Source organism: Penaeus chinensis, chromosome 13 (genome assembly GCF_019202785.1).
Source record: "Penaeus chinensis breed Huanghai No. 1 chromosome 13, ASM1920278v2, whole genome shotgun sequence".
Lineage (NCBI taxonomy): Eukaryota > Metazoa > Arthropoda > Malacostraca > Decapoda > Penaeidae > Penaeus > Penaeus chinensis.
Window position 1 is genome coordinate 18,973,169 of NC_061831.1, and position 13,302 is coordinate 18,986,470.

At 36.4% G+C, this 13,302-nt stretch overlaps 3 protein-coding genes across 3 annotated transcripts in view; all 3 read left to right on the forward strand.

Annotated features, from left to right (window-relative positions):
• LOC125031606 (larval cuticle protein LCP-17-like) overlaps nucleotides 1–2,561 on the forward strand; it is a 4,802-nt gene extending 2,241 nt beyond the window's left edge. The window contains exons 3-6 of the mRNA XM_047622489.1: nucleotides 1,230–1,275; nucleotides 1,584–1,611; nucleotides 1,899–2,098; nucleotides 2,324–2,561. Of these exons, the coding sequence (XP_047478445.1) occupies nucleotides 1,230–1,275; nucleotides 1,584–1,611; nucleotides 1,899–2,098; nucleotides 2,324–2,492 (443 nt within the window). The 3' untranslated portion in view covers nucleotides 2,493–2,561. The remainder of the gene's footprint in view (nucleotides 1–1,229; nucleotides 1,276–1,583; nucleotides 1,612–1,898; nucleotides 2,099–2,323) is intronic.
• Nucleotides 2,562–7,332: 4,771 nt separating this feature from the next.
• On the forward strand, nucleotides 7,333–10,067 carry LOC125031607 (cuticle protein AMP1A-like). The gene is made up of 4 exons (XM_047622490.1): nucleotides 7,333–7,408; nucleotides 8,216–8,391; nucleotides 9,434–9,633; nucleotides 9,825–10,067. The coding sequence occupies exons 1-4, from the start codon at nucleotides 7,333–7,335 to the stop codon at nucleotides 9,991–9,993; spliced, it is 621 nt and encodes a 206-aa protein (XP_047478446.1). The 3' UTR covers nucleotides 9,994–10,067.
• A 900-nt stretch (nucleotides 10,068–10,967) lies between these two features.
• Nucleotides 10,968–13,302, forward strand: LOC125031608 (cuticle protein AMP1A-like). The gene is made up of 3 exons (XM_047622491.1): nucleotides 10,968–11,006; nucleotides 12,657–12,856; nucleotides 13,134–13,302. The coding sequence occupies exons 1-3, from the start codon at nucleotides 10,968–10,970 to the stop codon at nucleotides 13,300–13,302; spliced, it is 408 nt and encodes a 135-aa protein (XP_047478447.1).

Below are 13,302 nucleotides of genomic sequence, written 5' to 3' on the forward strand. Positions count from 1 at the left end.
TACATAAACATACATGAATGATATATTCATGTACAGTTATATATACATTTTATATACTTGTATATCTATATATACACACATATACAGGAATGCACATTTGTATGTATATATATGTGTATGTTATATAGATATTTATATATCTTTGTACATACATACATAGACACACACACATATATGTATATGTACATACATATATATTTATGCACACACATACACACACACACATATGTATATATGAATATATATATGTATGACGGCTTTGTAAGGCAGAAGTCTACTGTAAAATATATATGCATTCCTGTATACATATATATATTCACACCCACACATGTGTATTTGCATATATATATATGTTCATTCCTATATATATATGTGTGTGTGTGCATTCCTGTATATATATACACATATATAAAACACACACAAATTTGTATATATACACACTGTATATGTCTGTATATACATATATATTCATATATATATGTATATATACATGCTTGCACATAAATATATATATATAGAAATACATAGAGGTTGTTTATATGTGTGTGTACGTGTGTGCATTATATTATACTAAAGCACTAGTAAACAAGAATATCATGTATATTGTTATACGATATCTGCTGTAGCAAGTAATTTCCATGATATGTTTTGACTTGTTTTATATAAATGACCGTTATGTAAGGCAGATGTTTACCTGTAAAATGAATCATACTGCTATTTTTGGGTGTTGTTTTTTTTTTGTTTTTTTTTTTTAGAAAGTCCTCACGTGAATGAGATAATCGACAGATTTAATGAAATACTAGAAACAAGCTTGAGATATTAGGAAGAATGTTGAAATTCAATACAAAGAGATATCCTTGGACATACTTTGTTATCAACAGTCATAACCGTAGAACAGATGTATTTGCATTATTAATTTTACAGATGCATTTCCTTTGCACAAATGCATCCACGAGACGCTTATGTTATGCTTTACAATTGATGAAATATAGCATATTTTATTACTTATTAGATGTTCGACAGAATATATAAATATATATATATATATATTTCAGTCAACCTAATGCAAAATAACTGACTCATCTATTAAATTTGAAATTCTAAACACGTGACCAATCTTAAAAAAAAAAAAAAAAAAAAAAAAAAAACACGAACGTAATAGATGCAAATATAATTAACTATTTGGCTTCCGATATTTAAGAAATCTGCAACATTTTAATCTCTTCCAGGTATCAACACATTCCAGATTATTGCTGAATCTCGTAAAACGGAACTGTAAACTTGCAAAGTTTACAGTACAAGCAGTATTCCTCACTGACTATTACCTCAATGAGTTCTGTTGATCAGACCTTTTCGCTCTTGAGTAGCAACTATAGACCTATGATAACGGGATAGCTGGCTCAACCTGACCCTTCCAAAGCCGAGGCTCCTCCCTAAGGTCGTTCAATAAGGCAGCTCCGCCCCTTCCTTTAAGTCCAGGGTATATATAAGCCGGTTTTAGCAGCAACGGTACCATACCTTGTGTTGTCTACGATAAGAACCATGAAGTTTGTGAGTATCATTTGCAGAAATGTTATTTTCAGTGCTAAGGGTGTGTACGAGTACGCGCGGGTAAATTATACAGGAAAACAAGCGACATATATATATATTGAGTATGTGCACACACGCACACACACACACACACACACACACACACACACAAACACGGATTTGTATATTTGTGTATATATGTTTGTGCACATGTCCAGATGTATACATAAATATATTAATATGTATACACATGAATGCATTTTGTTTACATTTTATTTTTCTGTACATACTTGTAAATATGAGGACACATTGATATGTGTACATGCATAAGTCACAAAATCTATTCGCATACTGCTTTCTGTGTACAGATCGTGTTTGCCTGTCTTGCCGCCGTGGCTGTTGCCGCCCCTCAGCTCCAGGAGCGAGTGGTTGAGCTCCTTCGCGATGAGCGTGTAGCCAACGAGGACGGCACCTTCTCGTACGTCGTGGAAGCCGACAACGGCATCAACACAGCCGTTTCTGGAAGCATCGGAGCCGAAGGCCAGATCAACCAGGAGGGATCTTACACGTAAGTGGTCAAGACTTCTGCTAAGATAAAGACATGCAGACTATTTACAGTTCGTTTGCCTAATTACTACGCATAAATTGCAGATATTTTAAGGTTCCATAAGACGTTGACTTAAAGATCTTGAGTAACTCAAATTTCCGTAAGCATTTAAGGCACATGGAGAAAAAAAATACTCACGCTCATTTACCAACGAAAGAAAATATTGTTTATTCCCTATTTTTGCAGCGTTATCCTCGAGGACGGTACCCAGGCAATTGTCTCTTTCGTGGCCAACGAGAACGGCTTCCAGCCCCAGTCCAGCATCCTGCCCACTCCCCACCCTCTTCCTGAACACGTCTTTGAGCTGCTGGAAATCGCAGAGCGTCAGCGCGCTGAGGGCATCGTGTTCGAATAAGGATTGGAACGATGATTTAAGATATATGGCAAAGGAATGTAACTTGATGTAATAAATCATAGCACTAGTTATCATTCTTTTCATCTTATCCATAGTTTAAAGGAAAGTCTGGATACACATGCTATTTCATGCATACACATATTTTACACTTTGATATATGCATATACATTCATGCTCTCTCTTTCTCTCTCTCTTTCACACACAGATGTATATACGTATGTATTACACGCAAATATGGTTTTCATTAAACCTTTCGGAGAACAGAATACTTGGTCTTTCTAGATATGGCTTGAGGACTGTGGTCCTTAACAACAGTTATATATTTTTTATCAAGCACCATCTTAAGATAAAAAAGTTGGAGAATGTAGAAAATACTGAGTCGAGTATACACGCTTACAGCCATCTCTGGGTCAGTGGTTCTTAAACCAATCATGAGGTGGGTCCCTTGAATACTAATAAGTTGTCCCCAATCCCAACTTCACCATAAAAGGTGTTTGCAGCCTAAAATAAAAAAAGTTAATAATCTAATATTAAACTTTCGCACATTACTCATTTTATTTTATCTGAGGGTTCCCGGACAACCTTTGAGTATTCGAAGAGCTTTGTTATCATGATAATTTTAACTGACAAAAAAAATGAATTTTCATTTATGTCTGAGCAATTACCCTCAACCCTTTTACGGATCCTGTGTCTACAAATATATTATACGTATTCCATAGGACTGGGAAATAAGCGTTAGCCTAGATAAGTATAACTTATACTTATCAAGGAGTAGGATATTGCGGAGTAATTGTTCAGACGTATCTAAACCCTGTGAGTAAATGCATCTATTCAATTTTCTGATTTGGTGGTCAGAAAAAATATGTTCGAAAACCATCTCACAGATCCCCTATCAGCATTTTTATATATGCATGTATATTATGTGTGGTATATATAATATGCATATTATATATATTGTATATATAATATACATATTATATATATTATATATATAATATACATATATTAATACATACACACACACACGTATAACATAGATAGACACACACACACACACACACACACACACACACACACACACATATGCACACACCCATATATACATATATACATACATATAACTCCTTGAAGCACGGAGCCGGGCACAAGGAGACAGCAAATTTGACGCAACACCCAACACCCTCGTCTCCTTCCGTCTCATGTGCTGCCTTTAGCACTGTGCACGTCTCCATCGCCGAAATGACGTGTCCTCTGGCATGTGGACCTCTGCTGGAGGAGGAGCATCATCAGCAACAAGAGCAGGGTAAGGAGGTAGGTAGGACTGGAGGAATCCTCGTTCTTCCTTGTCTCTCTCCCTGCTGCAGGAGCCCTCGGACAAGATCTAGCTTGAACTATGCCTGGTTGATTTCGGATCCTAACAGCCTCTGAACCGCCATAGAATTCACTGTTACCATATCCAGGATGTAGAAAAATATTTTTTGTATTATCTGATGCTCTTTCTGGCTGCCGCTTAGATCACTCCATGGGCCTCGTTGACCTGACGTCAGGTCATATGACATGACATCAGTTGGTACAAAAATAGCGTGTCCGGTTACGTTAAGGATACGTAACATGACATCATAAACCTCGGAAAATTGGAAGATGAACTAACTTTAAAAAAACAACAAAAAACAGTCCATTATAAGGGTATTCCACCACGATGGATATACCCGTCACTGGAGTGAAGGCTTAAACGAAAATCATGACGGCTATATTCGTACCCGGGGCAAAGCCGAGATGATCCATGACGACTATACTGTCGCATATATATATATATATATATATATATATATATATATATGTATATATATACACACAGAAATATGATATATATATATATATATATATATAGAGAGAGAGAGAAAGAGAGAGAGAGAGAGAGAGAGAGAAAGATCACACATAAAAGGAAATGGAAACTTTTTATATGTATATATGTTATACATCACCACTCTGTCACTGAGGCCATCTTATCTCCAAAATGTACTTTAGTAGATGTAAAATAGATAAATCACATGCATGAAAGGGAATTCAACAATGTCGAAATCACAGTGAGCTGGTATGTTGAACTAAACAAACTTTGAAGGCAAGGCAGAACGGAACAGTGTATCTATTCAATAATCCTGAGATCACTATATTGGCATCAGTAACTGAAAACGACCAACAGCCACAGACGGTTCAAAAATATTGATCAGTAATGATATTCAGCATTACACTTCATCAGTCGCCACTCCTGAATTTTGTGAGTTGCATCTTTCTTTTTTTTTATAGGTCCTTGATATATATACGGTGTTGATTTTCTTCACGTCATCAGTGGTAGCTTTTGAAATCTTTCTTGGTATTTTCTTTGTTAAGTTTCACGACTCCATGTTCCGATTGCTATGTTCGTCTGATTTTATTTTCCAAAGGGCTAGAAGGTTCCTTCAATAAATTCATGGATAAACTTCCTTTTATTTTCATGATGCCAGGCATAAGTTGCCACACACGATCAATAGTACTGACATCCTGTAATTCTGATGTCATTATATGATTAATCCTTCAGTATAACCCATACACGGTCAGTAACAGTGATCAATACCTGATATTGATCAATGTTAGTGATCGTGTGTAGTAGAATTAATAATATTTATCAAAATCGGGCATTGTACAGTGATACTGACTGTAAAGGTTATATAGCAGGACTAATTCATATTTTATCAAAATGATTTTGATATATATTTAAAAATGACATATCAGTATTATTGATTGGTGTGTGGTAGCTTCAGTAATATTGACCAATATTTTCTCAGTCTCTCCTGATAGCTCACGAAGTATGTTAGTCACCACAAATAAAAAAATCATAGGAACTTTGTTCTTGAATCAATTGATTAATATTACTGAACCGTTTGTAGTCGCCATCTTTTCAGTTAATGATGTAAAAATATATATGCCTGTATTAGTTCTTATGCGGGTAGTTTTAGGTGATATTCCAGATGAAAGTGGATACATCATCGGGACCATGAACCCTAGTACTTTTTCGCATACGTGTGGAGGCGGCGACTCCAAATAGGTGTTCTTAATGTCTCGTATAGTACACAAACGAGCACTTTCAACATAGGTGGGCTCGTAGGTTTATTATGTCGTGATTTACAGTTCAGAATAAGTAATTTCTGACTTGTGGACACGGAGTTATTCAAGCATGAATAAAATTCCTCATCTAAAAACCAACGTAAACGGGAGAAGAGTGCTAGTTCAGAAATCATTATCATAAATACTGGAAATAGAAAGAGTTTTCGTCTAACCGGATCTACTACTTCCATAGGTTATAACTATATATGTATGCTTTGGTGTCCATACATTTTCCTTACGATTATGTTCTGCCTTTGATTTAATCTGTTAATGAATAACACGTAGTTGGAAACCAAATGCCATAATAACTGTTTACAACAAATATCAACAAAGTTGCATATATGTCGAATATCAACACGGGTAGCGACTGGTTTCGCCACACCATCTGTGGACAAGATGCTTCGGTGAAACAGAGATGCTATCAATTTTACACTGACATATAAATCTTGGCTGTGTTAAGGTAAAACCACTACCTACCTTCCCGAACGAGATGTTTGATAGTTACTTAGTTGTCAGATGGTATGGGTTTCCGTCGTTAGTAGACGAAGTTTTACAAAATGACATATTTGTAATGCTGCATTTACTTGTTACACCTATAACTCAATGCTCGGTCCGCCAGTGTGACTCTTAAGCTGTTTGGCACTGGAACACTACTTTTTGCTGCATTGGAATCGACGCGAGACGTAGGTCTGTCCAGTCACTCGTCTCAAGGCAGACCGACCGGTTTTCGTTTAGGTTATGTAAAGACTTTAACAATCACTTCTGTTGATAGGTATAAATCTCCGATAAAATACAATTAAAGCCAGACACTATTTCTAAACGTCTCATCAAGTCCATATAAACTTTAAACGCCTATTGATCTTTGCTAACAGAAAGAATGATGTCTGTTTACAAATCACATATATTATTTGCCATTACAAGAAACTAATGGTTTATATGGTATCAAAGGTGCTATTCAGTGCTATTCTGCGAAGCTTAGTTATGAATCCTTTATTTTTTTCTTCTTAATTTAAGGTCTATTATTAGATTAGGTATCTATTTCGAACATGGAAGCTGAGATAATAAGATGTGATGACTTCCCAAAAGATAATCTCGACAGTGCCCCAACACCACTATAACTCCTTCAGGATGGCAAAATATCCTAATTGGGGCAATCATTTCCCTTGTAATTCTCAAACCTCTTTACGGGTTAGATGTCTTGAGCATTCCAAAAGCTTTTAAGATCAACTATAGGTAAATGATATACTCTGACATATTCATTCAGATACGCTATCTTGTAATACATGTATTATTTAGTTTTATTGATATATATTCCGCATGTTAAGAGATGTTTATATTTTTTGTAACGTGTAACGGCGAATTTCTACACAGAAACGCTATTGACGATATCTTTCGAGGTATATTTTTAAATTTCGTGTACTTTTGGAAAATAAACAACCGTGAAAGCATTGTATATCCAAAAATATTGTACTTAAATAATTCTTCGCGTGTAACAGCACACAATTGATGACCAACACACATTCAACAGCTGCTTCCTGATTACACGTCTGTGAAAGTGCATGGATTAATTTCTGCATGCATTCTTACAAAACTGTATTATCTATTATGAATGTAGTTTTGTGCAGTATGTATATGTATATACATATACACCGTCGTATGGCAACACTTATTTGAGGTGGTTGCGGATGAACCTATAATGAATGAAAGTTCTACAGAGAGCCATGTTGAAGGTGTACAGGTTTTAAAGGACGATACCACCTCAGCTGAAACGTGTTAACATCCAAGAGGGTTCCGTCTAAAATCTTGATAATGGTGGACATACAAAAATGAAGTACTATATACTGGTAAGCAAAGATATATAGTGATCAGTGGAAGTGATAACGAACCCGTTACCTGGGAGACACGACCTTTATGACTAGTGGCGATAGTAGTCTGGTTGGTGATGGCTAAGATGTAGGTAGGTGTGGGTAAGAGTCGCTTCTTCAAGGTCAGCTACTGAGAGGGAGAGGGAGAAGGTGAGGGTGAGGATTAGGGTAGGGTAGGGTGGGGGTGGTGATTGAGGTACAAAGTGAGAGAGAGAGAGAGAGAGAGAGAGAGAGAGAGAGAGAGAGAGAGAGAGAGAGAGAGAGAGAGAGAGAGAGAGGAAGAGAGAGAGAGAGAGCGAGAGAGCTAGGGAGAGAAAAAAAATACAAAGATAAAAATTAAAAGGTACTTTGCACTGGACATAGAGTAAAGTTAAAAAAGAGGTTGTTATAAATGAAAATCGACTTTGACATACTTTCAGGAACGATAGTGTATCGAGTAGAATATTAAAGCTGAACCATCACAAAGAGAGTAAAAAAAACCACGCATAGTCGGAGCGAAAAAGGCGAACGATAGAACTAAGAAGACACGAATCGGGATCCGAGTCTGAGCTGCTAATAAATGCAATCACTGTCACAAAAAAAAAATAGTGGTAATGACCTTAACCTTTATTTCAATGAAATGATTACCAACAAAACAACAACAAAAACTGTGCTATCACTATCATGGTAGTGTCCCCCCTCACCTTTGTGTTTGACTATCCCTTCCCCTGAAAGTGACCATAGGCTTAAGAACTTGTAATAAAGAGCTCCGTTACAAGCCGCTCCAAGGCTCCGCCCATAGGCTGTCGATTAGGAAGGTCCCGCCCTCATCCTCTGGGTACATCATATATAAAGGTCGACCTGACATGCTAAACTACCATAGCTTTCCTAGCGCAGCCACCATGAAGACTGTGAGTAGAGGGAGCGGATGTTCTGCCTTAGGGGGAATTCTGTTACCAAATCATACACACGCACACTCACACACATATACTGCACACATGCATACTAGTATATTTATTATATATATATGGTAAAGTACACACACACATATGTGCACGCGTGTACGCGTGTGTATAGTATATTTATATATATATATATATATATATATATATATATATATATATACAAACATGTGTATGTGTGCATATATATACTCGTATAAATATAAATACGCACACACACACACACACACACACATATATATATATATACATATATACACACATATATCAAATCATACACACGCACACACTCACACACAAATACTGCACACATGCATACTAGTATATATATTGTATATATGGTAAAGTACACACACACATATGTGCACGCGCGTACGCGTGTGTATAGTATATTTATATATATACACACATGTGTATGTATGCATATATACTCGTATATATAAATACGCACACACACACATATATATATATATATATACATATATACACAGGTATCTATACATATATTTATTTGTATATATGCAGATAAATGATAAAACACTCTAACGTGTTGATATACTATCTTAGAAAAACCCACAATGCACAAATAAGATTTATTAAAAATGAGACAACAGTTTCGGAAACCACTTGGATTCTAGATAGAAGATGTCTGTATAGATACTTACATATAGATATATAAGTTTATATATACATGTATATACATATATATGTATATATATACACATTATACATACATGTATCAAACATTCCCTTTATATTGTAAGTATATGCAAACACATATACATACCTATTGATATGAGTGTGGGCGTATATACTGCATATAAGAGATTTCGTAGATATGCACATATACACATACATGTTTATGTAAAAATGTCAAGTGTGTGCGTGTAACTGTATACGTATGTACACATTTAGAAAACACACACAAACGTTCACGCATTTATATATATAATTTTACTTCATTTGATTTCTATCTGCTTTCTTTTCACAGATCGTTTTTGCTTGCCTCATCGCCGTGGCTGTTGCCGCTCCTCAGCTCCAGGAGAGGGAGGTTGTCCTTCTTCGCGATGACCGAATTGCCAACGAAGACGGCACCTTCTCGTACGCCCTGGAAGCCGACAACGGCATCAAGACAGCCGTTGAAGGAGTTGTTGGATCTGCCGGCCAGATCAACCAGGCTGGATCTTACACGTAAGGACGATTCATAAAATTTAAAATTATCATGGATATCAATTGGAAGATTAATTATTGCCATGCAGTTCTTTTCAGTGTTTCCAAGCCCCTTCTTTTCATTATGATTCAGTCAGTACCAAGTAAATGTTAAGGTCGCTTTGGTATCCGAAAATAAGTCATTACTAATATGAATCAATTAACCTTTACAGCCTTACCCTTGAGGACGGTACCCAAGCTGTTGTCAACTTCATCGCCAACGAGAACGGCTTCCAGCCCCAGTCCAACATCCTGCCCACTCCCCACCCTCTCCCTGCCCACGTCTATGAGTTGTTGGAAATTGCTGAGCGTCAGCGCGCTGAGGGCATCGTGTTCAACTAAACGAATAAGACAATTTTAGCAAATGAAATGTGTGTACGTGAATGAAAGTTGATGTAATAAAGGTTATGAGTTATTCAAATATTTTAATTTCTTGGTATAGCTAAAGGTATATAAAATACATGCACAACAATGACAAACACGCTTTGCTGATATGGCTAATATGAAACGTATTAGTAAAGAAAAATATGGAAACATACATACATACATGTATTCATATATGTATGAGCAATAATTACACGTGGGCACAATCCTATGCACTGGATTAAGAATTCCTTCCTAAAGAACTGCACTGGATCGTTAGTTCTTGACAATACAATTTAGCTCTTCGGGTACATTTGGGGGAATTCGTCTATAACAGCAAATGATTATTTTTATCTGTGCCTTAGGAACTAAACGGAACGCAGTTGTTACTGGTCCTGTTGCAACGGCTGGGTAGAATATACTTGTAGAAGCATTCGCATAGGTTGATTAATTCGTTCAACTGCAAACTCTTATAATAACTTAAAAAGAAATTCGATATCAGACTGAAAATTTCCAAAAATATATTTACATTCCTTTCTTCATTGCTAAGGAAATAGATCATTATCAGCTCTATTCCCAGACTCCCTCTTTCTTTCCTTTATTTTTTTTCAGATTCACTTTTGGATATATAACATAAACTCTTATCGGTATTTTGTCTTAGTCTTGCTCTCTTTCCACCCTCGTAGTGTTCAGGTCGCTGATCTGGGAGCCTTATGTTTAAAACTAGAGCTTGATATTAAAAAGCGAAGTAGATAAAAAGAAGTAAAAAAAAAAGTTGCTTCAAGAAAAGTAACATGAATATAATTGCCTTTAATTAAAGGCCTGGAAAGAAGCTTCACCCATAAAAACGAAAGTGTAAAAAATAAAACACAAGGAAGTACACAAGATCCAGGTTCAAGGACGAGGGAGAGTGTAAGTTAAAGGCAAGCCGCCGCCGGGCTGGTAAAGCGGTTATGTCTACCACTTATACCGTGGAAGCTGTAGCCCCGAAGGTAACCGCTCCAATGTAATGACTCAGTTGGGTGAGCTTTCAGCGAAGAACCCGGGTAATGGAGGAGGTTCAGGCAAGCGACACTCACTTGAGGATGGATGTCGAACGTGGAATTTTTGCACAATAGAATGGGATGTACTACGGACTTGCACCACTGGTATTATAAATAACACTTAATGCACTTTATTTCACCTGAGCACATATACCCAAAAAAAAAAAAAAAAAAAAAAAAAAAAAATACGCACATATTTTCATACATGCACACACATATGTACATATATATATAAAACATATATGTATGATATATATATATATATATATATATATATATATATATACATATACATATGCATAGAGCGTGTGCATCTGTATATACACATATAGATGCATACATGTATCTGTGTATCTATACCTATATCTATAGATATATCTATCTATATATAACTGCATGAATACATCTCTTATATTGTGAAGATATTCGCTCTCATTCACACCTTATACATGCATACATCCATACTAAACATATGCGTATGTTTTGTTCCTACAGTTACTGTGAGATAAAAGAATGCTTCTACAGCTCTTCATATTCTGATTGGTCTCTTTACACTATGTTGTGACTGGAAATATTTCACTCATGGTAGAAAGAGTAGTCCATTTCATAGTGATTATAATTAGAATATGGCTGTTCGATCAAGTCACTGACAATACAAATCAACCAATGTGACTGGGTTCATAGTACTATCACAGTGCAATATATGCCAAAGCAATATTCCTATATGATTTAAAACGTCTCTGAAATTGATTACTTGTGCTGCGAATATATGTGCTTATATATATGTATGTATATACATATGCGTATATATACACATGTATATGTATGTATATATATGCATATATACACACATGTATATGTATTATGTATATATATGCATTTATAAATAATGATATATGTATGTAATTCATAAGCAATATGTGTGCCATATACAGTAGTACTGCAATTTACATATCACTCAAAAAATAAATTTTCCTACTAATAGGTCTAAAAGTATAAACACATATATTTCAGTTTTCGAGATTCCTAAGCAATATGTGTGCCATATAGTATTGCAATTTACATATCACTCAAAAAATAAATGTTCATACTAATAGGACTGAAAGTATAAAAACATATTTCAGTTTTCGAGATTTTTTCCCGAACCGATAATCAGTCGCCTCGTGTAACTGGCCAGTTTGGGCCCTGACTCCACTCATCGGCTGTATGGAAGGCCCAGCCCCCTTTTCCTAGGCCGTATATAAAGGTAGTCTTAGGCTGTAAGGATACCTACCTGGTGTTCGTTAAAGTCACTGCCATGAAGATTGTAAGTAAAGGGAAAAGGTTCAACAGCAACTGCCACAGACTAGAACAGTATAAACAGCAGATTTAGATATGCTTGTATATACACCTATACTTGAACACATACACAAAATTCTGCTTTCATATATATCTACTCTATTTCCATATTCTGATGATTTGTGGCTTCTAGCAAACATGATCGTCAAAGATCCGCTGTGTTATTATATGTTGTATACTACATGTGTTTAGTTCAGTGGATTAATTTTAAACATATGCTAGCCAAATACCCAGAAATGTATTAAAGCTTTCTGTCTGCAGATCGCCCTTGCCTGCCTTGCCGCCGTGGCTGTTGCCACTCCTCAGTTCGAGGACCGTGTGGTCGCCCTCCTTCGCGATGACCGCGTAGCCAACGAAGATGGCACCTTCTCCTATGCCGTGGAAGCCGACAACGGCATCAACACAGCCGTTGAAGGAGTTGTTGGATCTGCCGGTCAGATCAACCAGGCAGGATCTTACACGTAAGTGGTGAAAACTATTGCGAACAGAAAGACCTGCAAATTATTTGCAGGTCGGTCGTTTATAAATGTGACAGGCTATTGAAAGACTTTATACTACGGACTTTATATCAACCCACACTTAATGATTTGAACATCCATATGTAATCTTGCATATTTCCCATTGCATCTATGACACACTTTCGCTTTGCAAACCACATTTAAACTTTTGTCTTTTGATCCTTACAGTTATACTCTTGAAAATAAGTCATTACTAATATGAATCAATTAACCTTTACAGCCTTACCCTTGAGGACGGTACCCAAGCTGTTGTCACTTTCGTCGCCAACGAGAACGGTTTCCAGCCCCAGTCCAACATCCTGCCCACTCCCCACCCTCTTCCTGCCCACGTCTTTAAACTGTTGGAAATCGCTGAGCGTCAACGTGCCGCGGGCATTGTGTTCAACTAA

What these genes read in the sequence shown, in the direction of transcription:
- LOC125031607 (XM_047622490.1), top strand. Translation starts at nt 7,333, where the DNA reads ATGAATGAAAGTTCTACAGAGAGCCATGTTGAAGGTGTACAGGTTTTA. An exon ending in TACCACCTCAGCTGAAACGT is followed by an intron (nt 7,409 to 8,215) that starts GTTAACATCCAA and finishes TTCCCCTGAAAG; the next exon opens with TGACCATAGGCTTAAGAACT. An exon ending in AACCAGGCTGGATCTTACAC is followed by an intron (nt 9,634 to 9,824) that starts GTAAGGACGATT and finishes TAACCTTTACAG; the next exon opens with CCTTACCCTTGAGGACGGTA.
- LOC125031608 (XM_047622491.1), top strand. Translation starts at nt 10,968, where the DNA reads ATGTCTACCACTTATACCGTGGAAGCTGTAGCCCCGAAG. An exon ending in TGGAAGCTGTAGCCCCGAAG is followed by an intron (nt 11,007 to 12,656) that starts GTAACCGCTCCA and finishes TTCTGTCTGCAG; the next exon opens with ATCGCCCTTGCCTGCCTTGC. An exon ending in AACCAGGCAGGATCTTACAC is followed by an intron (nt 12,857 to 13,133) that starts GTAAGTGGTGAA and finishes TAACCTTTACAG; the next exon opens with CCTTACCCTTGAGGACGGTA.